Here is a 22,507-nt window from a genome sequence, read left to right as displayed (position 1 = left end):
ACGTATTTAAAAGGTTTAATATCCAATAATTGATTATTTTGGTAACTCATATGAATTATTATGCTAAAATTACATACATTTATATATAACTTTATTATTTAAGTATGTGGTATTTATCAGAAGGTATGATATATCCGGTCAAACTATATAGAAATATTGAATGTTTAAGTGTACCGATGGTCGTGAAGGTGACATGCTCATGATAGACAAATTAGCAGAAAGTACGGCTCGCGGTCAGGCGCGTGCCAAAATTTGCAATGTCTGACTGGGAAGACGAGTCCGATGCTGCCGAGGTTGACATCCAGAAACCAGCCGCCAAATCAGCTCACGGTGAACGGACATGTCTTCATAATGATCGCAAGAGAGAAGGGGTATGTTTTGGGGTAAGAAACGGAAGCAAGTTTGGGAGTTCGCACGACGTCAAAGCTGATCGTAAAGGCGACGGACCTGAACGGCGATTTCCGCGAGGAGGGGGCGAAGGATGGCCGCGTCCCCGGAGCACAGGACGAGGCGATGGAAAGTCAGGCTTTTCCCCGCCAGTAACAATCACTGTGGAAAATTCCGTCGTCGGAAGGATAATAGGTGGGTTTTTTTCACGCAATAATTTTAAATTTAGAGGATATTTAAATTTAGCGTACTTTTTTGTCGACTTACGCTAGCTACATCTCACAGGACGTCGCTATTAGCTAGCGTAATCAACGCTAATAGATCAGCTAACTTGTTAGCTTGGTTTGTCATCATTTATAATCTATTTGTGGAGTCATTTCATTGACAGGACTCTGGATGTTATTTATACGTGACTAGCAATGTGCGAAGTTTCTTCGGACTCTGAAAAACGTTTTTTTTCCTGTCACGTTAAAGGTCGCGGAGGAGCCAAAATTCGTGAACTTGAAGAGAGCACCAATACAAGAATCAAGGCGAGTCAAGGCATATCAATACATACAGTTTTTGGTCCGGGTGTTATTATAAAGTACACTTACAAATGTTAGCGAGTTTATGCTTTGGTAGGAATTAGCCTGTTTTCTAAGTCTGTTACTTGAAAAGTAAATTCTTGTAAATTGAATTGAATTACGTCATGTTTCATTATTTATTTAATTGGCATTATTCATTACTTATTTAATTGCATTAAGCAAGATTATTTCTAATAAATCCCGTTATTTGTCAGTTTGCAAAAATAAATGTTTAGAAATACAGACTCTGCTTCAAATTATGGTAATAATAATACTTGTCTATTCTGTGTGTAACTTTGATTGCTTGTTTTTTAGATAAATAAAGGAGATTTTGAAAATGAGGTGGTCATTTTTGGCTCCCCTGCTGCCCAGCAGAAAGTCAGAGAGATGATTGAAGACCTGGTGGCCGGTGGCAACTATGGATTTTCTGGTGGTATGATGTTGTTTTCCATGTGACCTTAATAGTCAGTATTAACCATGTGACTGATCCCAATCCAAAGTTGCCTGTAGGGGCAGCTCCAGGCCTTAAGTTTATGTTCACTGTAAGTGCTTTTGCTGATTGATTACTCATTGTTATTATTTGTCTGAAATGAGTACAGAAAGAATGTATGGATTCAAGTCTGCTTTGTTTAAACCAGAAAGGTCAGTCATGCTCAAGGATAGGTGTAGCATTGATACCGTTCAAGAGGACTGTCAAAATGATGAAATATTATTGCTCATATTATGAAGTATTCATCCATGACTTTGGAGGTGCACTCCTGCAAGCTGTAGGTGCACTCCTTTCTGAAGATGTTTCCTGTAATAACTCATTTTGTAAGGTTTTAGTGCTTCTCCTGGAGGGAGGCTCGTGTCTGTCAAAAATGATTTTACTCGTTAACATAATTGTTTATCGTTGTAGGAATTCTTTCTGTCATGTCATCGGACACCTTGATTCACAATCCCATCCAACAAGTGGGGATCAGAAACTCCTATAGCGGACCTAACTTTGAATGTTGCATTGGTAACCTAAAGGATTAGACTGCTGACATGTCATTGCTGTTCTTCAGTTGATGTTTGAGGTGACACTTCGAGTGTTTAGTCAAGTAGAATTATCTACATTGTAATTTGGTTTTTAAAATCATTATTATTTGTTAATGATTTGTTTCCGGACAACACAAGCAAACTGCAACTCCTGAATGAAAAAGGCTCTTAGTGTGTTATAGTGATCTGTTCCTCAGGTACTCGTAGAGGGATCAATCATGAAGGAGGGGATGGCTCGGTCTGGTCTGAGAAACAGTTACAGGCTGCGACCGTGGTGCCGCCTCGTCCGACCATAGACTGGAAAGAAATCCGGGAGAACAAGGAGAAGTACCAGGAGCTCAAGTGGAAGGGTGAGGGTGTAGTTGGTCACTTCAGGTGTGCTTGAATGTAAATGCTCTTAAGTTGAGGTGCTGTCTTTAATTTTGTGATTATTATTTCATGTTAGATTCACCATCAAAGGCTTAACCTAACTTTATTAACTTACTATGAAAATTCAGCTTTGACATTTTGTTCCAGAATTCTATTTGTAAAGGCATTTTATCTCGGATTTCAATAATTTCTGTCGTTTTTGCATTGCTGTCAGACCTCCCACCCATAAAGAAGAAGTTTTACACTGAGGCAGAGAGCGTGTCCACAATGACAGTAGAGGAAGTGATTGAATGGAGGTAATCACACATGTGTCAAGTATCTAAAAAAAAGTTCTATTTGTCAATGTTTTTGGCCCTTTCTTGTTTTTATAGTTGTTGTTTTTTTGTTTTGGTGCATCTTTTTGATGAGAATCTTTCCAATCGTTTCTCCCAGCTCTACATGAACGTAGGAATTGTTGTGTCCTTGCTCATTTGGTTTTCTTGTCTGTGTTATATTCTTTCACAGGAAGGAGAACAACAATATCTTTGTGGAAGACCTGAAGGAGGAGGGGGAGACGCGGCTCATTCCCAACCCTTGCAGAACTTTTTTGGAAGCCTTTGAGCTTTATCCAGAGATCATGGATAACATTGAGCGAGTCGGCTTTGTCAAACCGACCCCCATCCAGGTATGACCCGGCAGATGGACGCCTTCAGCTCAGCTCAGTCAGTCAACCCATCAAGTGTTGCAGCCAAACGCATCGGAACTGTTCATTTTATCTTCAGTGTTGAAGTCGCTATGACTACAACGGATGCAACAGACGATGGTGCAGCATAGATTGTAATGTTGGGTGTTGTCATGTCCATATCCAGCAGATGATATATGAAAACAGAGCCTATTTGTATTTTAGGAGAATCAATATGTAAGTAAGAGTTAAGTCAATAGCATTTACAACAGTTGTTTGTTTCATTGCTTTACAGTGGTGGCTGTTGCTTCCAATTCAGAGTTGGGTTACTCCATGTTCTATGCTCATAGCCCCCTCTAGTGGATGTCAGGAGCTGCTCCTTTTTTTGTCCTACTGTAAAAACAAATCAGGAGGATTAGAAAATAAAGTCCTCCTTTTGTCACTTATGTCTTGCTATCTTTGTGTTTGTAGAAGTGTATTATTGTGTTTGCATTCTTTTCATCAGTCTCAGGCCTGGCCCGTGTTGCTGAGCGGGGAGGATCTGATAGCCATTGCTCAGACAGGAACAGGAAAAACCCTGGCTTACCTGCTTCCAGGGTTCATCCACATGGATGGACAGCCTGTGTGAGTCCAGAACTTGTTTCAGCACATGTTGTCTTTTCCGGATGATGTTGATGTCCCTTGAAGCAAATTGCTGCCTGTTCTCATTGCCTCACGGGTTCTGCAGCTTTGATAATTGTTGCTCTATTTCTCAGAAACATTCTTTTCACCCTACCTTACTTGATAGACTTAGAGCTGAGCAGGACGGTCCGGGCATGTTGGTGTTGACTCCCACCAGAGAGCTGGCCCTGCAGATTGAAACTGAATGCAAGAAGTACAGATACAAAAACTACACAAGGTCCAGCAGCCTTTTATTATCGGCAGTAGGATTTGATTTTGATGTAGAAGCAGCGTGATCTTTAACTGCTGCCTCTTTATCCTCCTGTCAGTATCTGTATCTATGGTGGAGGGGACAGGAGAGGCCAGATCAACATGGTGAGGGACGGGGTGGACATAGTGATTGCCACACCAGGCCGATTGAATGACCTACAGATGAATGACTTCATCAATCTACGCTCCATCACCTACTTGGTGAGTCATTTATCAGCTCATGTTTGTGTGACTCCACACAAGAACATTGTTACTGTTATTTTAACAGTAACAGAAAGTGTTACTGTTACTACGGCCAGAAAGGGGTAGTTTCTCGTACGCGTTGTGTGTGGGAGTAACCCCGACCCTCTGATCGCTACGACAAGGTGCTGGATGAGGCTGATCGAATGTTAGATATGGGCTTCGAACCCCAGATTCTGAAGATCCTCCTAGACATCCGCCCAGACCGGCAGACAGTCATGACCAGGTAAGAGCCGGGTCACATGATGCACCAGCGTTTTGTCAGTGTTTCCAGGATTTTTAAGGGAGTTGCCTTTCAAATACTAATAATTATGGAAATGAATGAAGGAAAGGACCATACGAGGAAATAATGGATCTTTTCAAAGTAAATTAACACCTTTTATTTTTGTTTAAATGTTCCTTAGAAAGCTTAAAAGTTGTGAAGACTTTTTTACTTGCTTCAGGGAGATACTGTAGAATTAAACAACTGTGTTTCAGTGCTACTTGGCCTGATGGTGTGAGACGATTGTCCAAATCGTACTTGAAGAATCCAATGATGGTTTATGTTGGTACTTTGGACTTAGCGGTAAGTAGAAGTTTCATTAATTCGATGTTGACTGGGAAATGAACAAAATCAATTTCCTTGATGGAAATCTCAAATATATGGTCATGCTTTGTTCTTAAGATGCGTATGTATAAGAAAACAGCCGTCTCACACACAGATTGCTGAAATAGAGCCGCTTGGAATCACCTCTAGTAACAGTTTGTGGTGCGAATGTGATAAACCAACTGTATCTTCTGATGCCACACATGCAGTTTTAGCAATGTGATAATTCCTCTGCTGCCTTTGAAATCTCTGCCAGAAAGGATACTGTGGTTGGAATGTATGTAATGTCTCTCTACCTGTTATGTTAGCAAGCAGTCGCTATGCACTATCATAATGCTTTTACTCACTCATCTCTTCCTGGTGTTTTTGTGACAAACAGGGTAAATGCACACACGGTGTTGCAGAAACTTGGTGTCATCACAAGTGGATTTGTTCAAATGTCTCTCTCTGGGTCCTAGGCGGTGGACACGGTGCACCAGATGGTGGTGGTTGTGCTTGAAGAGGAGAAAAAATCTTATATATATGACTTCATCAGTAACATGGCGCCTCAGGATAAAGTCCTGATCTTCGTTGGCAAGAAACTTATGTAAGTCTGAAGTCAGTCAATAAATGTTTGGCTTATAAATAAGGGACTAAAAATGCTACTGACTGGTAAACAAGTCCTATTGCTAATAAACCGATAAGCACACATTGACGTTGTCACTGCTTTGCTGCTGTGGATGTGTGTGTGGGTTTATGTGGAATCGCAGGGCTGATGACCTGACTAGTGACATGTGTCTGCAAGGTCTGTCTGTGCGCTCTCTCCATGGCGACCATGAGCAGTGTGACCGTGAAGGAGCCCTCGAGGACTTTAAAGAGAGTACGTACCAGGAAGGAATAGATGGATTTAAAAGTGATTGGCACAGGAAGCTGAAATGTCGTTTTTAAATTCTGACTGGTGTTTTATTCTCTTCCAGGTCGAGTTCGCATCTTAATCGCCACCGACTTGGCGTCTCGGGGGTTGGACGTCCACGACATCACACATGTCTTTAACTATGACTTCCCACGTAACATAGAGGAGTACGTCCATCGGGTAGGCCGCACTGGCCGAGCAGGGTGAGCGCATCCTTGCTTTCTCCGGGAGTGGTATGGTTTTAAAATCACTGCTTCTCTTGTGTTACTCTGTGACGTTTATGCATTTGCATTCCAGACGTTTGGGCGCTGCTGTTACCCTGGTAACAAGAGAAGACTGGAGGATGGCCCCTGAGTTGATTCACATCTTGGAGCGAGCAGGACAGGTCAGTCGGACAGGAAGTGGATTAGATGTGAAACTACACATCAAATATTCAGTGTTTCTGTGGCAGATAGACCAATAAGGTTTCTAATTGTTAGTGAATCAGCCGGAATGAAGAGTTCGTAGTTCCCAGGAAAGATTTTCAGCCTGAAGATGATTTCTTGTCTACAGATTTTTACATTGTGAAGCAGAGTAATAAAACCTAAGTAATTTCTCTGGTGAATCCTGTTGCAGGATGTGCCTGAGGAACTGGTACTGATGGCAGAGAGATACGAGAAGCACCTGAGAGAGAAGGAGATTAACAACCCAAGGGAAGGAAGGGCAGGAAGAAGAGGTGGAGGAGGAAGAGAAGGAGGAGGAGGACGGGGGGGGAGAAACTCTGGAAGAGGAGGCAGGAGTCAAGACCAAGGATGGTGGTTCTAACAGTTACGAAAGGTTTCATGCACACATCTGAAGTATGAAAACTTTATGTTCATATGGAAAATCAGTCAGGAAATCCCGAATTTTAATTTGCTGTAATGGAATTTATTGATGTTCTGATTTGGTTACAAATGAAGATAATTGTAAATTTTCTTGCTTTTTCTCTCCTGGCAGGTTTGAGCCTGATCCCACATGACACCTGCCTGATTGTCATTTCTTTTCAGTCCCTCTTTTGTCATTTGATTTTCTTTGATTTTTTTTTTGTTGTCGTTGGGATTAATGTCTGTTGTCATTTGACAGAGTTGTAACTCGGGTTTGTTGTCATCCTGTTTTTAATAATGTTTAAAATGCGGAATTTTGAGTTTTGTTCTGCGGCACCTCACCAACTAGAACTGCATTAAATATCACACTGAATATCTTGTGAGATTGATCTTGGATGAAAAGAGAAAAAAAATAAACTGTTCTTTTACAGAACTTGACACCCAGTGTCTTGGTAATGTGAACATTTACCAGGTGTGACAGCGGTCGTTTGAACTGCCTTTTCCACATTAAATAACCATTAGGTCATCCTTCATTTTGTCTACTACTGACAACTCCTTTATTCCTCTGCCAATAGCGGCATCTTGTGGGTACAAAGGTAAATTGTAAGGGGGTTTTGTCAGACTTTGATAGAATTAAGGCCTTCAAGGTGCGTGCTGCGCTGTCTGTAAAGCACACTGAAAAATAAATACCGCTGGCCAACATTGGTTGAAACATGTTTAATGTTGCAAAGATGCTCATGCCATCTTACAGTAAGGTGCGGTAGCATTTTCCAATTTAAGCTTCTTCCAGTCAAGTGCAAAGTTCGCAAATTTTTCCAATCAAAGTGCCTCAAGAATTAACAGGTAGCCCCCCCATACCCTCACCCACTCACCCCGAGTCCCTCTGCAAGGACACATTTGGGACGTTTGCTTTAAGTGCTTTTTAAAGCTTGAACACAACAAATCACCAATTTCTACATTAGCTACTACGCAGAAGAGCTGTAACATCTTGTCATAGGCTCCTACTGAGCGCCATGTCATTGCAAACACACTAAAAGCCAGACAACATGTACAAAGTGACAGTGATATATTTTAGTACTTCTAATTGTCTAACATCTTCATATAGAAATGTTTCCATGAACCCGTTCGACAGTGAACACTTATTATTTTGTACGTAATGATAATCTAACCGCTGAAACGGCGACTGGAGTTCCGCCTCAAAGACTCTAAACTTTGTTCTTTCCTTCGAATGCTTTTGCGATGCATTGTGATGATTAACCAGTCTTTGATAATTACGTTGAAATAGCCAATTGTAGGATGACGTTGGATGACTGATGTCCTGCCCTGGGAGACCTTCGGGTCGGCAGAGTAGCACAACATTCATTTGTTCCTCTGGGCCTTCTGGGCGGACTTGGTAACCTTACCGGTGGTGGAGACCTTCTTCTCCACGCCCTTGATAACTCCGACGGCCACGGTCTGCCGCATGTCACGCACAGCAAAACGACCTGCGAGATGAAGAGGTGTTTTAGAATGATTTCATCTGGCTGGACTTTATAACGGAGTGTTTGATGTGGGGAAGAAGACTGTCAGCAAATCTGCCTCTTGAACTCACCGAGCGGAGGGTACTCAGAGAAGCTCTCGACGCACATCGGCTTGCCAGGGATCATGTCAACAATGGCAGCATCTCCAGACTTCAGGGATTTGGGATTATCTTCCAGTTTCTTGCCAGAGCGGCGGTCAATCTTTTCCTTCAGCTCCGCAAACTTGCAAGCGATGTGAGCTGTGTGGCAGTCCAGAACAGGAGCGTAGCCAGCACTGATCTGCCCAGGGTGGTTCAGGATGATGACCTACAAAGAGAATTTCCTGTAAAGAACCAACTGTTTGCTTTTTGAGTGATCAGTGCAGTGATTTTCTTTGACAGTCAAGACTAGAGAACTTGTCTCGAGCGAGGTTGTGTGGCGAGAACTGACTAGATTGCAGAGTGATGATCCACCTGTCTTTACAGATTCATAGATAACTTTGATATCAGGCCCAAAAATAAATCTGTCTTGGGACTGGAACGTTAAATCACACTCCTGGTTTGTGTCTATAAATGGATCGCTCCTGGCGCCTACCTGAGCGGTGAAGTTGGCAGCTTCTTGAGGCGGGTCGTTCTTGCTGTCTCCGGCCACATTACCGCGGCGGATGTCCTTGACTGACACGTTCTTCACGTTAAAGCCCACGTTGTCGCCGGGGAGCGCCTCGGTCAGCGCCTCATGATGCATCTCCACCGACTTCACCTCGGTGGTTACATTGACAGGGGCAAAGGTTACCACCATGCCAGGCTTCAGTACACCTGTTTCCACACGGCCAACTGGCACTGTTCCAATTCCTGAGATGAGGTTCAAAACAGAAAATTGTCAACGAATGAGAATGAGATGAACAGAACTAGTTTAAACCTGTACTGGGAAGCAAAAACTGAGCTCATACTACATGCCTCCAATCTTGTAGACGTCCTGCAGGGGTAGACGCAGAGGTTTGTCGGTGGGACGAGTTGGGGGCTGGATGGCGTCCAGAGCTTCCAGCAGTGTGGTTCCTGATGCATTCCCATCTTTCCTATTGATCTTCCATCCCTTAAACCATGTCATCTAGAGAGAAGAAGATGGACTTGATTAAATTGATCAATTCTGCAAGGACAGGGCATGAATATCCATCCGCTGGTACCTCCGAAAACCTTTTGACCATTCAAACAAGCCAGGAACAGATTTGAAGAGAAACTCTGAATTTAGTCACCTGTACATACATTCTGAGGAACAAAGGGGTTTTTAAGTACAGCTTAATTGTTCCCCTGAATGAAAAGAGGAATTCCTCTGTTTGGCGTTTCTGCATTTCTCAAATGTAACTATGAACTAACTATGAACTATGAAAAATGTCCAAATAATTGTAGTAACATTTCCATCACAATTGTTTTGGTCACACTCACATTGGGGCTCGGCTCGAGCATGTTGTCTCCGTTCCAACCTGAAATGGGCACGAAGGCGACCGTGTCGGGATTGTAGCCGATCTTCTTGATGTAGGTGCTCACTTCCTTCACGATCTCCTCGTAGCGCTTCTGGCTGTAGTTGGGCTCGGTGGAGTCCATCTTGTTGATGCCCACGATGAGCTGCTTTACTCCCAGAGTGTACGCCAGGAGAGCGTGCTCACGGGTCTGTCCGTTCTTAGAAATGCCCGCTTCGAACTCGCCCACGCCGGCCGCCACGATCAGCACGGCGCAATCAGCCTGGAGATGTGAAAATCAGATATTAGCACGGCTGGAGAGAGCCTGAAGAAGGGTCATTATACGATGGCCAGTCATCCTTCTGTTACAAACCTGGGAGGTCCCAGTGATCATGTTCTTGATGAAGTCCCTGTGACCCGGGGCATCGATGATGGTCACGTAGTATTTGCTGGTTTCAAATTTCCACAGTGAGATGTCGATGGTAATGCCGCGCTCCCTCTCTGCCTTCAGCTTGTCCAGCACCCAGGCGTACTTGAACGACCCCTTCCCCATCTGAGAAACAGCACAGTCAATACAGGTTTTACCCTTTTTTTAGCGAGAGGGTTGGGGGTTCTTGATCTTAAGGAAGAGAGGACATTGTTTGGTTCGAGATGGCGTCTCCACCACCACGCCTGTATCCTCTTACCTCTGCAGCTTCCTTTTCAAACTTCTCAATGGTTCTCTTGTCGATGCCCCCGCACTTGTAAATGAGATGGCCGGTGGTGGTGGACTTGCCGGAGTCGACATGACCAATCACGACGATGTTGATGTGGAGCTTTTCCTTTCCCATGGCGACTGGAGACTAGAGAGTCAGTCCTGTAAGAAGCAGTGTTAAATTGCCGTTAGTGTGTGTTGGGGGTACTGTTGCTCTCCTGGACAGGAAACAAATCATTCATGCGCTGATGATTATGATTGACAGTGTGTTGTTGAAACAGCTACAAAAATCACACAGCTGGAGATTGGACAGATGTGCGCAGACTCCCGACGCCTCCCTGGGAGAACGTGGCGCAGACAGAATTAGAAATGCTGCTCTGGGGAATAAGATGAAGGAAGACTCCTCTCAACCACCAGCCATTCAACAAGCGGGGTGATTGTCTGTCCTGTCACACACATGTGTTTGATTGTGCTCACGGACAGGGACGCTTCCTTGACTAACTGGATGTGGAGATGGTAACGGCGCAACTCAGATATGGAATTGGATCAATGACTGCTGGAGATGCAACCGATCACGCCACCCTCCGCCCCTCCTCTCTCCTGCTCCTGCATCCATCCACACCCCTGATGCTCCAACGTCAACATCCTCTTCTTCACAAACCACATCTGTGTGTTACAGCTTTTTTTTTTTTGCTTTTTTTTTTTTTGCACAGCCAGAATCCACCATTTTGTCTGGTTCAGTCCACACTGATGGTGTAGCAGCCATTTGTCAGACACTGCAGTGCACTGCAACACAGGTTAACGCAGAGGATGACACAAACACACACATGCATGCACGCACACACACACACACACACACACACACACACACTGCAGGAGTGTCATGACGATAATGTGCACCATTTATAAAAGCATTACAAAGTCTTCTTTTAAACGAGTCGAATGAAAGAGGATTTATCTGATCCGGCTCTGCTTCGCCCTGGACAGTGAAGCCCGGTGGTTTTAATTCGGCTGTAACATGAAACCCACTTGATCCTCAGGTGAACTCGGCCACACACACACACACACACACACACACACACACACACACACACACACACACACACACACACACACACACACACACACACACACACACACACAGGACAGACAACTACCTACGTGCGCATCATGATCTCATCCCTCCGACAGAAACACACGGACATGCAGCAGCAGAGCCGGTTGCGCGCAGCGCGCTCGGGAATAACAGCACCGAGCAGAACGGACGAGGGAATATTAGCAGAACCGTGATGAATGAAGTGTTACAACAACGGTTTAACGGAAGAATCCACCCTCCGCCATGTTGCTCCATCTGCCCGTTTACCGACACCGGGATGCGTATTGACTAACAACCGCTCGCCCTCATCCTCCCCGCATCACCAAAATAACCAGGGAGCGTCCTCAGTGATGGAAACTAAAAGCAAAAACCCACCCTTGGTGAACGATTTCATGCTTGATGGTTGTACCTGAGAGCTGTCCGGTGGCAGGTTGGCTGCAGCAACGGGGAGGAGAGCCGCTGGTCTGGATAAAGCGCACTGAACGGGAGGGGCTGTTGCGTAATTGCGCGCACCCGCCGCTCCACAGCGTCACGGACGGGGAGCAGGAGAAGTTGCTGAAAATGTTTTATCAGCATCCGTGACCGGGCGCGTCCCCGCAGCACGTGGAATTTCATTTATGGAGGGCATAAACGTTTGGGTTGGGTTTTTTTTTTTAAATAATCAGTTTATAAAGTTTACCTTTCCAGACAATCCATAGTTGGATTAAATTAAAGCCCATGCGTCAACGCGCGTCCGTCTACCTGTCTGTAAAAATACCAGAAGGAAACAGGTGGGAGTAAGAGACGAGTCGTTTATTAAGATCTTTACTCAATAGGGTAATATTTAAATATTTTTTATAAATGTTTTACTCTCTAGGGTTTGCCTGATTTCCACACACACGTATGTATGTGTGTGTGTGTATATATATATATATAATCAGTGATTTTGAACAATTCCTGAAAGTTTCCACAGTGACAGTTTACAATGATGTGCTGTTTTTTTAGGTAATAAAACAAGGTACAGTAAAGTACCTTTTGTTTATCGTGTGGGTCCGTTTCACCAAGCGAAGTAACTGATCCTCTGCGTTTGTTACCATAGTAACAGCATCTCTGGCGCTAACCTAACCCAAGGTTTCCTCTGACTCCGCCCCCTTCAACAGCCTCTCACGTTTCCGGTTTCCGGGTTCTGTCGGACGGACATTTTTACCGTTGTGCGGTCTGATCCTTGAGAAGACACTCGGTCCGAATTTTGGTGGTATTTTAGATCCCATTGATGGGGGTGCAGCATTAATTCACAGAGAATTAAATATTTCTGTATCGTGTTTAGGTGTCCCTTCATATCGAGACAGTTATGTGTCCCAATCCATCACACACACACACACACACACACACACACACACACACACACACACACACACACACACACACACACACACACACACACACACACATCCACGACCTAATTGACCCTCACATCTGCAGTACAGTATAACAAATCATTCATGCTTTCACATCCCAGCATTACTTTTTTTCTTCGCAAACGGTGGTTTTCTATTCAAGGGAGGAGATGGTCAGTGCGACTCGCCTTGAAATGGCTTTTACCCATTTGTCAATTTCCCTGGAGATAACCTGTTACAACATGTTAAAGACGGCGTCATAGATACACTAACGTCTGTCCAGATCATGTGTGATGCTGCAGACAACATTTCTGATGTGGAGGCAAAATGTTCTGGGTCGGTTCCTGACTTGCGGATGTATGATGAGTCTTACCTGAGCAGCAGACTGTAACGTGATAGGTAGAGTAAAGGTTTGGATTATTAAAGTATCTATCTATCTATCTATCTACATCCACCAAACATCACAGGAGACTTTGATAGCTTTGACACTTCGATGGCTTTTATCTGGAGGACAGGGAGTTACCCATGGTACCCGAGGCTGCTGACCCCTTAACACCCCCCCCCCCAATAAACTTCAACTGGGCACACTGCAGGACCAGAGGATGGTTGGAGATGACCACAGGCCTGCTGAAAGTCTGTTTCCAGCGCCTACATCGCCTCAGGATGACCCCTGAGAGAGCCTGTCATGTATTTGTGTTGTCCTACATACTATTTCCTCTGTTAGAGGTGAACAACATGTGCATCATATGAATAAACAGAAAATAAAACTTGGAATGCCTAAGAGCTGTTCTAAACAGTACAATGCCCAAGTTGTTGATGTAAGAACTAAGGCAGTTTTAGCTGTTATCAAGGAAACCATGCAAAATGGCTGGATGTCAGTTCTTGATTTCAGTTCTTATATAGGTATATGCAATGGTATGAATATTCTTCTCTTGACGTGATCTTGTCATGTGCACATAATGATTTACTGTTTCAACATGTTAAAGACTGCATCATAGATGTAGACGTCATAGACGTGATGCTACAGACCACATTTCTGATGTGGAGGCAAAATGTTCTGGGTCGGTTCCTGACTTACCTGAGCAGCAGATTGTAATGTGGTAGGTAGAGAAACGGCTCGTGATAACTCACCTGTCGCCATCCTTTGATCCACTCTAAAACATCCACAAAACATCTAAGCGAATTTTGATGGCTTTGAGACTTTGATGTCTCTTACCTGGAGGAAAAGGGTTACCCATGGCAACCGAGGCTGCTGACCCCTGACACCGAATCAGGCCCCCCACAGAACTACAATGTCACCTCAGGATGATTCTTGAGAGGGCCTGTCATATAATTGCGTTGTTCTTATTATAATAATAATAATAATAATAATAATGGATTTGATTTATACAGCGCTTTTCTGGACACTCAAGTCACTTTTACATTGGATCCATTATTCATTCACTCCTCATTCATACTTGATGATGAGGAGGCTACGTGTGTAGCCACAGCTACCCTGGGGCAGCCTGATGGAGTCGTGGCTGCCAATCTGCGCCAACCACTGGAACAATCACACACATTCACACACCAGCGAGCGCCTCATTGGAGGCAAGGAGGGTAAAGTGTCTTGCCCAACAACGTGTGTATCATGTAACTAAAACAGACAGAAACAAGAACCAAGGCAGTCAGAGACTGCAACCATCTCGTGATTTACCCTGACCTACTTCCAGGGTAGCTTTGATCTATGGTCTTGGTCATGGGTTTGAATATTCTTCCTATTAACTGTTTTGTAAAGTGCATACACCAATTTACTCTTATTTGAACTTTTTACATTTTATTTAAATATAAGTTTCATTATTTAACAGAAGTTGATATACAGGAGAGCACATTCATGTGTGTGTAAAGAGAATTATATTGGTGATAAAACAACTGAACAGTCAAACGTCCTCCAAATGAAACAAGGCTTTAAAATAGGAATCTCTTTCAAACATAGCTTTCATTTCATTTTTGGCGTTACAAGTTTGGCAACAGCCTCACATTTTTGTAATGTTAAAAAATATGATCTGTGCATCACCACAATTTAATTACTGCCCTTTGGAAGTAATAATAGAACCTGAACTTCAAAAAGATCAGGGGGACATCCTTTATAGCTTATTTACCCTGCAGTTCAAAACCATGGCTAACTTAGCGTAGCTTAGCTCTTAGGTCTAAATCAACCATACTGGCCTGTAGCCAAGCAGCTATGTTTCACTTGCCAGTGCCATCATTAACAATTCCCTGAGTCCATGACAGTCTTAGCAATCTGATGATTCTGGTTTTGCTCGTGGCTGGAGCTTGACTTCTTCCTCTATCTTCCTGGCGTTGGGAATCGTGGGGACGGCCCAGGGCTGCACCGTTCCTTGGCCAAAGAAGGCGTAGATCGCTGCTCCGACCACGTTAATAGCAGCAGCGATGTAGAAAACAAACTGCCATTCTTTTATGGTGTTCTAGTGGAGCACAGGTGATTATGAGTATTGGAAGGAAAAATAAAAGGACTGATATATACCTATATTTTTAAATTGAGTCTTAATTTCTAATTCCACGAAAGTAAATCCAAAATTCCACACAGAAAATATTACCCTGAAATAAATCATTTACAGTATATGTGGGTGCACAGATCAGATCTGATTATCTTAGGAGTTCGCCCCCTGGTGGCCAACAGGAAGTAGAGCAACTGCCACAATCAGTATACTGTACATTTAAACAGGAAAATGATAGCCCGAGTTTGCCTGCTGGTTTAACAACATGTCTGACATGAAACCAGGCAGGATGACTAGCATTATTTGTTAACATGATGTTTAGATCTAAATCTGTACCTTTGATCAAACCCACTGTACCAAACTATCAATAGAATAGATGTAATAGTCACTGTACATGTGTCTCTTACATGTTTGGTTAGCGATCTGGCAATGACTGGTCCCACCATGCCAGGCAAGGTGCCAAAGCTGTTGGTGATCGCGAGGAGGATACCAGCGTACCTGCAGACACAGTGTATTTGTGATCAATCCAAATAGCAACAAGGCAGTCAGAGACTGCAACATCCCGCAACTTACTTTGACCTACTTTCAGGGTAGGTCAGAGTACCCTGAAAGCAGTACCTGACTAGTTTATAGACTAGTGCATATGGAGAAGGCCAGTGTGAGTAAGACCATAGATCAAAGCTAGTGCATAGGTAGATCAAGGCACTACCTTTGATCTATGATCTTACACTGGCCTTCTCCCTTGTCTTTCTATTTCCTGAGTGTACAAAAGTGGAAATTTGACCTTGACCTAGCTTTCTCAAGCTCAAGGTCATCGTCTCATTTTCATCCTCTTTGCCGCCCGAGTAATGTGCTTTTTGTTTCATCTTTCTATCTGCAACGGTTGCGAAGATATTTGGTGGACATACGAACGAACACACGAACACTGACAATTACAATACATCACTGCTTTGAAGCAGGATGTAATAAAGTTCCCAATATTATTGAAAGCTAAAAATAAACTCCTTTTGATAACATAAGAATCTCCTAAAAGTCATGCATTATTTTTTCAAACAGCATCATTATTGTATTTTAAGGCTTAAAACCTGGCAAAAACCTGGCAGGCAAAAAGACTTTCATAAACACTTCTTACCCAAGAAAAGTTCAAATAGAGAGCAAGTAACTTCCATGAATGTCCTCCTTAAAGATTTACTTAAACAGTAACTCACTGGTACTTTTGCATTTAGGGGTTATTTGGGTGATTTTTGTCATTCTTACGAGGGAGCGATGTCAAGGTGGTTGACATTGAAGCCAACAGATGCTGCTCCACCCAGAGAGGTGCAGATGGTGAGGAACGCCACAGCTAAGGTGTAGTTGCAGCCCGTGTAACCTGCTGCTACCAAGAATACTGCTGGCCCGATGGTGCCTACAGAGACAATATAAGAACTGTGACATCATCCTCTGAAGTACTAGACATGGTTTGTTGACTGTCCCAAACCACAGCCCATAGTTGTTGGGATTCTTTACCAACAGTGTTGAAGATTTTCCTGACAATGGTGGTCCGATAGAGGCGGGTTTCCCTCAGGTAATCCGCCAACTGGCCACTAATCAAAGCTGAAAAACCACTGCCCAGGTAAGGAAGAGCTGATAATATCCCGTTCTATTATAGACAGGAGATAATATAATTTAATGTCAACTCAATATAGGCACAGCATCAGTGACCAGAAACCAATCTGTGACGTTGAGATCATTTTAAAGATCCATTTTAAGAGCTAAAACTAGTCTTAGTAGCTGAACTCTTTGATAGTGATGTTTGTGTCCAGGTTTGAGATAAATCAAGAGGAGTAAAAAACAAATCCACTGGATTTTCTAATTATAGTTTGTTGAAGATATTTCACCTCTCACCCAAGAGCCTTGTTGAAAACTTCTTCGGAACTGAAGAAAAGTTGAGAGGTGAAATCGCTTCAACCAACTTCAACTGTCAGAGCTTGAAAAATAATAATAAAAATATAAAAAATATGGATAAAAATAATTGCAATGATCTCACATGCTGTATGCTAAAACCCAGAACATCATTCATGTAGGTCGGCAGGAGGGTGAGGAGGGTGTAGAAGGTCCAGTTAAAGGAAAAGTGTGCCACGACTATGGCCCACAGTGGTCTGGATGTCACTATGGCTCGCCAGGGGATGTTTGTTGAGCTGGAAAGCTGTTCCATACAAGTTGGAAATTTATTTCGTTAGAACATTCTTTATTACGAACCTAAGAAACTGAAATGACTGCCTAAATGCAGTATTTCCAAAGATAGTCCAATAATAGTACAATAATATGAATTTTAACAAATGTGTGTGAGTAGTAAGGATATGCAGTCTGTTTTCTAGTTTCTCACCTCATGCTTTAGTGAGTCATTTATATAGAGTCTCTCCTTCTCTGATATTCTTGGGTGAGTGTTCGGAGTGTCAGAGACCAGAAAGGCCCACAAGACGAACCACACTAGACCCACAGTGCCTGGACACATAGACACGTAGACAAGCTTTCATTTTGTCACAGGCCACAGTCTCTCTGTCTCTCAGACTAAATCAGAAAACCCAAACACATATTGCTAATTGCTACGCAGACATCACAAGTTACCCCAATAAAAGTTACCCCAATAGATCTCTCCAATAGTCCCCCATTCTCCCCCATTATTACCAAACACATAGAACACGTAGGTCCAGTCCAGGTAGAAGCAGATTTCACCAGAGAGAGGAAGAGTGACTACCGTCCCCAGATTGGCTCCTGAGATGAAAACGACATTTTGTGAAACCACTGAATGGTCAAAACACAGAGCGATAACTTACGATAAAGGAATACACCATGCAGGAAGTGGTTCAATCAAGTTCCTTTGATAGAGATGTTTATGCAGTTCAGACCAGGACGTCCCCTGATACACCCCCAATGACACCAGGAATCCACTTATAAACCTATTATGTTGATGTGGTGTTATTGTGTGTGTGTTTCTCACCAATGTAAGTAATTGTGAACAGTCGACTCCTCTCCAGAGGGGGGGCCCATGATGCCCACATGGTGTACATTGCAGGGTATGTCACTCCCTGAAAACAGAACAAAACAAGGCAGTCAGAGACTGCAACATCCCACGACTTATCCTGACCTACTTTAAAAGGAGGTCAGGGTCAAAGCTTCAGGGTAGATATTCAAAGTTATGCACTAGTTTGACCATTGATCAAAGCTAGTGCATAGGTAGATCAAGGTCAAGATCATCATCTCATTTTCATCCCCCTTGCGGCCCGAGTAATGTGCTTTTTGTTTCATCTTTCTATCTGCAACGGTTGCGAAGATATTTGGTGGACCTATTAACGAACAAACGAATGGACGAACACGGGAACACTGACAATTACAATACGTCACCGCTTTGAAGCGGGATGTAACTGGAACCTCACCAGACATGGAGATGAGTGTCTGGTTGTTTAAAACGTCATAAACGCCACTTTACTGATGTGAATGTGTCATGTGGCTGATCTTACCTCTCCTATCCCTTCCACCACCCTGACCGCTATCAGGAAACCTGCTCCCAGGTCAGCAGCCACAGGGGTGAGCAGGGTAAAAATGACTGTGACCAGGATTCCCAAGCCCAGCACCCATTTGGCTCCAAAGCGGCTGGCCAGGTAGCCCCCGAGCACCTGTGTCGTGATGTAGCCATAGAAGAAGGAACCCAAGATCCAGCCTTGTGTTTCAGAGTCCCAGTTGTACACACTGGCCTGGAAGAGGATGAGTTGAGCGAATTCAGTATCAAGATATCATGAAGCCCCACTGTTAAAAACAGTATCATAACAGTAATTATTCCCCCCGTTCTACCACCACAGCCCCGTAAACAGCACATCTCAACAACAGCAGCACCCAACATGACCTTTACCGAAATGCTTTTATATTCCTGTGACAGCAGTTCATACATACAGTACTGTAAATTCATACATACTGTAATTAAAACAGGTTACACTGTACACACTGTAATATACCAGTTCTGGTGATGTAATGTCACAAGTCCAGAGTGTTGTATGCACCTGGTTAATTTTTTATAACATTGGAAAACTGTTGTTGCCTTCCTTTGCCAATCAAACTGTTGCTTTCACATGGGAAGGTTTGAGGCTAGCTGGTCTTAAACAGGTACAGTGTGGGATTGAAAGAACTCTTTCAACAGATGAATGGCTTGAATAAAAAACAAACATGAGCAGACAGGAGGAACAATCACAGCATTACTGTAGTTAATTCTCTCTGGTAATTCCAGTTTTAGGGGTTGGAGATTTTTTGTTTCTTATCTTTGTTTATCATCTGCCGGCTTTCTCACTCACCGTGAGATTGTGGACGGGCCGTGGAGGCGTATCGTGAGCAGGACACACAGAGCTGCTATGGTTGGTGATGGACTGGTGCGTGTTGTTAAGCATGTCTACCAAGGCTACACTCAGGTTCACCCGCAGAGTGTAGGCCACAAAGAAGCCAAAACAACTCAGCAGAGCGAGGCCATAGCGTGACGAACAGCATGCTGGGGCTGCAGAGAGAACAAGTGATGCGGAGACAACCTTTGCAGAAAAGATATGGACATTTTTTAACTTCAGTGTAAATTCTGTTGGGCTACAACTTTAATTTAGCCACCTTCAATCTTCTAAGTCACTGAAATAGTCGGTTATCATGATCAATCTTTAGTGCCCAAGAGATGGTAAAACAGTGACGGTTCCTAGAGCTGTTCGTCTCAACCTCATATTTGTTTGTCAGGTAATCGTCAGTCAAAACCCAAACACAACAGAGAACTTACCTTTGTGTAGATTGTCTTTCACGTTAGTCATGATAAACGATGGAGGTTTAATAAAATGCACAACAGCTTCTTTTAAAGATACGGAAACCTTTCCCCTCTGGTCCAAGAGGCTTCTTTACTTCAAACTGACTGATGGGGAGTTTCTTAGAGATTGCAAAACATTGACAGGTGTTAATGTTTATTGTGCAATTGTGTGTGTGTGAGCTGAGACGGGCTTTTTTTTTTTTCATCCATGTTGTTAGTTTTATATGATCCAAAGTGTAAATGCTGATAAAACTGTCTGGGAAGATACCCCCAGATAATGCTTTGTTACATATGTTGGTGGGTAGAACCACACCTTCATGCACTCGTCTGTCAAACCATTGGTCCACAGATGTCCAGACTCTTGGTTTTCATTGTTCCTCCAGATAGGGGTGGACTGCTGAGACCTCACCCAAAGATCCAACAACCCAAAAGACTCACAATATTGAAGGAGCGTCAACCTGAACTTTGTGGAATCAACGTTGCTGAAATCATGAGGAAGTGTGTTGGAAGGAAAAGTGTTATTTAACCTCTTGGAATAAAAAATAAAAATGTTCAATATGTTCATTGTGTTCTGTACTTCCTGTCTGGGCTTATTTTAAATGCATGCAGCTGACCATCGTCACGGGGACCTGCATCAAACTGATCTGGGATCGAGGTCACTGCACAAGTGTAACGTTAATAGTTTTTTTTTAAGTAGCTTCTCTAACTTCAAGTTAAATCACTTCAAGTCAGGACCGGTTCCAGGGATGCTCGATACACCGACGGCGATCGACCGGCCAACCCCGAAGGGACGGGAAGAATAGATCACATGACGTCCATTCCGTCACTTGACTGACATTCATGACAGCCAATCAGATCACTTCTTGAAGTTACCAGGCTAGGCCTGCGCACACACAGCTGCTAAACAGCAATACTAACAAGCTGGCTTACCGATTGGTAGATCGAATGACATTAAAATAGATATGAACCTATCATTCGTCCCGTCCTTTGACTGACATTTAGGGCAGCCAATCATATGACATCTGACGTTTTCTTGGATTTAGGTAAGAGCGCATGCGCAGACAATGCCGCTAAACCGGAAACACTAACACTATTTTTAGCACTCCAGTTTTTGCCTTAAGATAAAGTATAAATATGAGTGGGGGACATGAACCAAGTACGAAAGAAAAACTTTACACTTTCATACAGAAAGGGAAGAGGAATTTGTTTTTCCACGATGATTATCGAAGTGTGTTATTGTAATTATTATTTGATTGACTTTTTCATCCTTTTATTAGAAATTATCAGTATTTCCCAAAATTGGAAGTCAAGCAACACAGAATCCCTTAAAAACACGCAACACAACTAAATATAAATTAAAAATATTTACTCTTCAATGCTACAATAAATCAACTAAAACTAAACTATAAGAACTGCCCCTCCCTCCTCTTTTCAGCGCAGTGAGCGCACTATGCGCAGACACCGAGGCACAGAGGTTGACTAATAAAATAATAATAAAATGCTCAATATGAAAGAAATCATGTGTGTTTGCTACACACTGATGTGAGATCACTTAGTCGAGGGAGGTTCCTGCAAAGATTTCTAGTGCTCTGTCTAGAAGATGAAGGCGTTTTTCCATGCAGCTGGACATGAATAAGTTCAAATACTGTTCCACCACGACTGATGGTCATTTATAAGTGTGTTTGAGGCTGGTTGTCAGCAGCTGCTGTCACTGCAAGTCATCAGAATAAACTCAGGCTTTGACAAATAATTTGCAGTTAATTGTGTTGAATTGTTCAATATGGGCTCATACTTTTATGCAAAGTACTATTTTACTTGGTCATTTTATAAGTAGCTCGCATCTGAATAAGCATGGGAAGTCATTTTCTGCTGGATGTCAGTCATATGTGAAAAGTAACCTGGCCATGCGGTCGTTAAATAAGACCACCGGGGGTCCCTAAAACTATATAGAGATATGAAACGCATCTGTGTTGCAGAAATTGAAATAAAATCAGCTCTGATTCTGTTAGCTTTGCATTTAAAAGAAAAATTTGGTCTTTAAAATATTTCTAGTTGGAGATATGACTCTTCTCTTTGCCTGCTTGAATAGAAAAAACTGTATGATCATCAACCTGATTAACGGACTTTGTCCTCATAGCAGGTTGTCATACTTCCATTCTACAATTAACATTTACGACTCTTTTTTACCTTCAGTCATAAAGAGATCGGTGTTTAAAACCTTTAGACGTATATTCCTTGTCCCAGATGTTTAAAAGCGATATTTTTTTATCAAACTGAATTTGAAGTAAAGCTCAAGCAGACTATCACCTAAATTAAAAATATAAAAGCAACAAAGAGAAAACAAAGCATATATAAGACAGGAGGTGAGACTCTGGCTGACAGAATCAGGCACTTTTAACCTTTCTTAGTTTTGTTCTCGTGTCCTCGAAGCAGAGGCGTCTCCAGGTCCTCCGCGTCCGTGTCCCCCCCGAACAGATCCATGAGTGGGGCCCCTCTCCACTACAGCATCAGCCCAGCAAACGGAGTCTCCACCAGCAGCATCAGGAGCGGAGTCACACCTGGAGCCTCCGGTCGGATGGACTCAGCGC

The 22,507-nt window shown here is 43.1% G+C and overlaps 3 protein-coding genes across 5 annotated transcripts; 1 reads left to right on the top strand and 2 right to left on the bottom strand.

Moving 5' to 3' along the window:
- The first annotated feature begins 257 nt into the window (after window positions 1-257).
- Window positions 258-6,839, top strand: ddx43 (DEAD (Asp-Glu-Ala-Asp) box polypeptide 43). Its single transcript, XM_068327826.1, has 16 exons — window positions 258-582; window positions 862-917; window positions 1,266-1,383; window positions 2,168-2,320; window positions 2,554-2,635; window positions 2,844-3,003; window positions 3,506-3,624; window positions 3,788-3,898; window positions 3,990-4,131; window positions 4,296-4,396; window positions 4,648-4,735; window positions 5,215-5,342; window positions 5,506-5,615; window positions 5,713-5,851; window positions 5,946-6,033; window positions 6,264-6,839. Exons 1-16 carry the CDS (start codon window positions 258-260, stop codon window positions 6,450-6,452), a joined length of 2,109 nt encoding a protein of 702 aa, XP_068183927.1. The 3' UTR covers window positions 6,453-6,839.
- Window positions 6,840-7,250: 411 nt separating this feature from the next.
- Window positions 7,251-11,708, bottom strand: LOC137603483 (elongation factor 1-alpha 1). Of its 2 annotated transcripts, none has more exons than XM_068327000.1 (8): window positions 11,645-11,708; window positions 10,132-10,301; window positions 9,819-9,998; window positions 9,432-9,728; window positions 8,946-9,096; window positions 8,584-8,840; window positions 8,082-8,316; window positions 7,251-7,974 (listed from the first exon to the last, which is right to left on the bottom strand). In XM_068327000.1, exons 2-8 carry the CDS (start codon window positions 10,273-10,275, stop codon window positions 7,850-7,852), a joined length of 1,389 nt encoding a protein of 462 aa, XP_068183101.1. In that variant the 5' UTR covers window positions 10,276-10,301; window positions 11,645-11,708; the 3' UTR covers window positions 7,251-7,849. The 2 variants fall into 2 exon arrangements, with proteins under 2 accessions (XP_068183101.1, XP_068183102.1); XM_068327001.1 differs by having other exon boundaries at window positions 11,611-11,677.
- Window positions 11,709-14,479: 2,771 nt separating this feature from the next.
- On the bottom strand, window positions 14,480-22,447 carry LOC137603804 (sialin-like). 2 transcript variants are annotated; one of them, XM_068327574.1, is made up of 11 exons: window positions 22,319-22,447; window positions 19,435-19,631; window positions 18,610-18,843; window positions 18,090-18,177; window positions 17,777-17,863; window positions 17,475-17,593; window positions 17,136-17,294; window positions 16,616-16,748; window positions 16,367-16,514; window positions 15,517-15,607; window positions 14,480-15,076 (listed from the first exon to the last, which is right to left on the bottom strand). In XM_068327574.1, exons 1-11 carry the CDS (start codon window positions 22,398-22,400, stop codon window positions 14,885-14,887), a joined length of 1,530 nt encoding a protein of 509 aa, XP_068183675.1. In that variant the 5' UTR covers window positions 22,401-22,447; the 3' UTR covers window positions 14,480-14,884. The 2 variants fall into 2 exon arrangements, with proteins under 2 accessions (XP_068183675.1, XP_068183676.1); XM_068327575.1 differs by lacking the exon at window positions 22,319-22,447 and adding an exon at window positions 19,896-20,065.
- Between the last annotated feature and the right edge of the window lie 60 nt (window positions 22,448-22,507).

This window comes from Antennarius striatus, chromosome 11 (genome assembly GCF_040054535.1).
Source record: "Antennarius striatus isolate MH-2024 chromosome 11, ASM4005453v1, whole genome shotgun sequence".
In the NCBI taxonomy this organism is placed as follows: domain Eukaryota; kingdom Metazoa; phylum Chordata; class Actinopteri; order Lophiiformes; family Antennariidae; genus Antennarius; species Antennarius striatus.
Note: the sequence above shows the minus strand (reverse complement) of the source record. Positions and strands in the feature narration are given on the sequence as shown.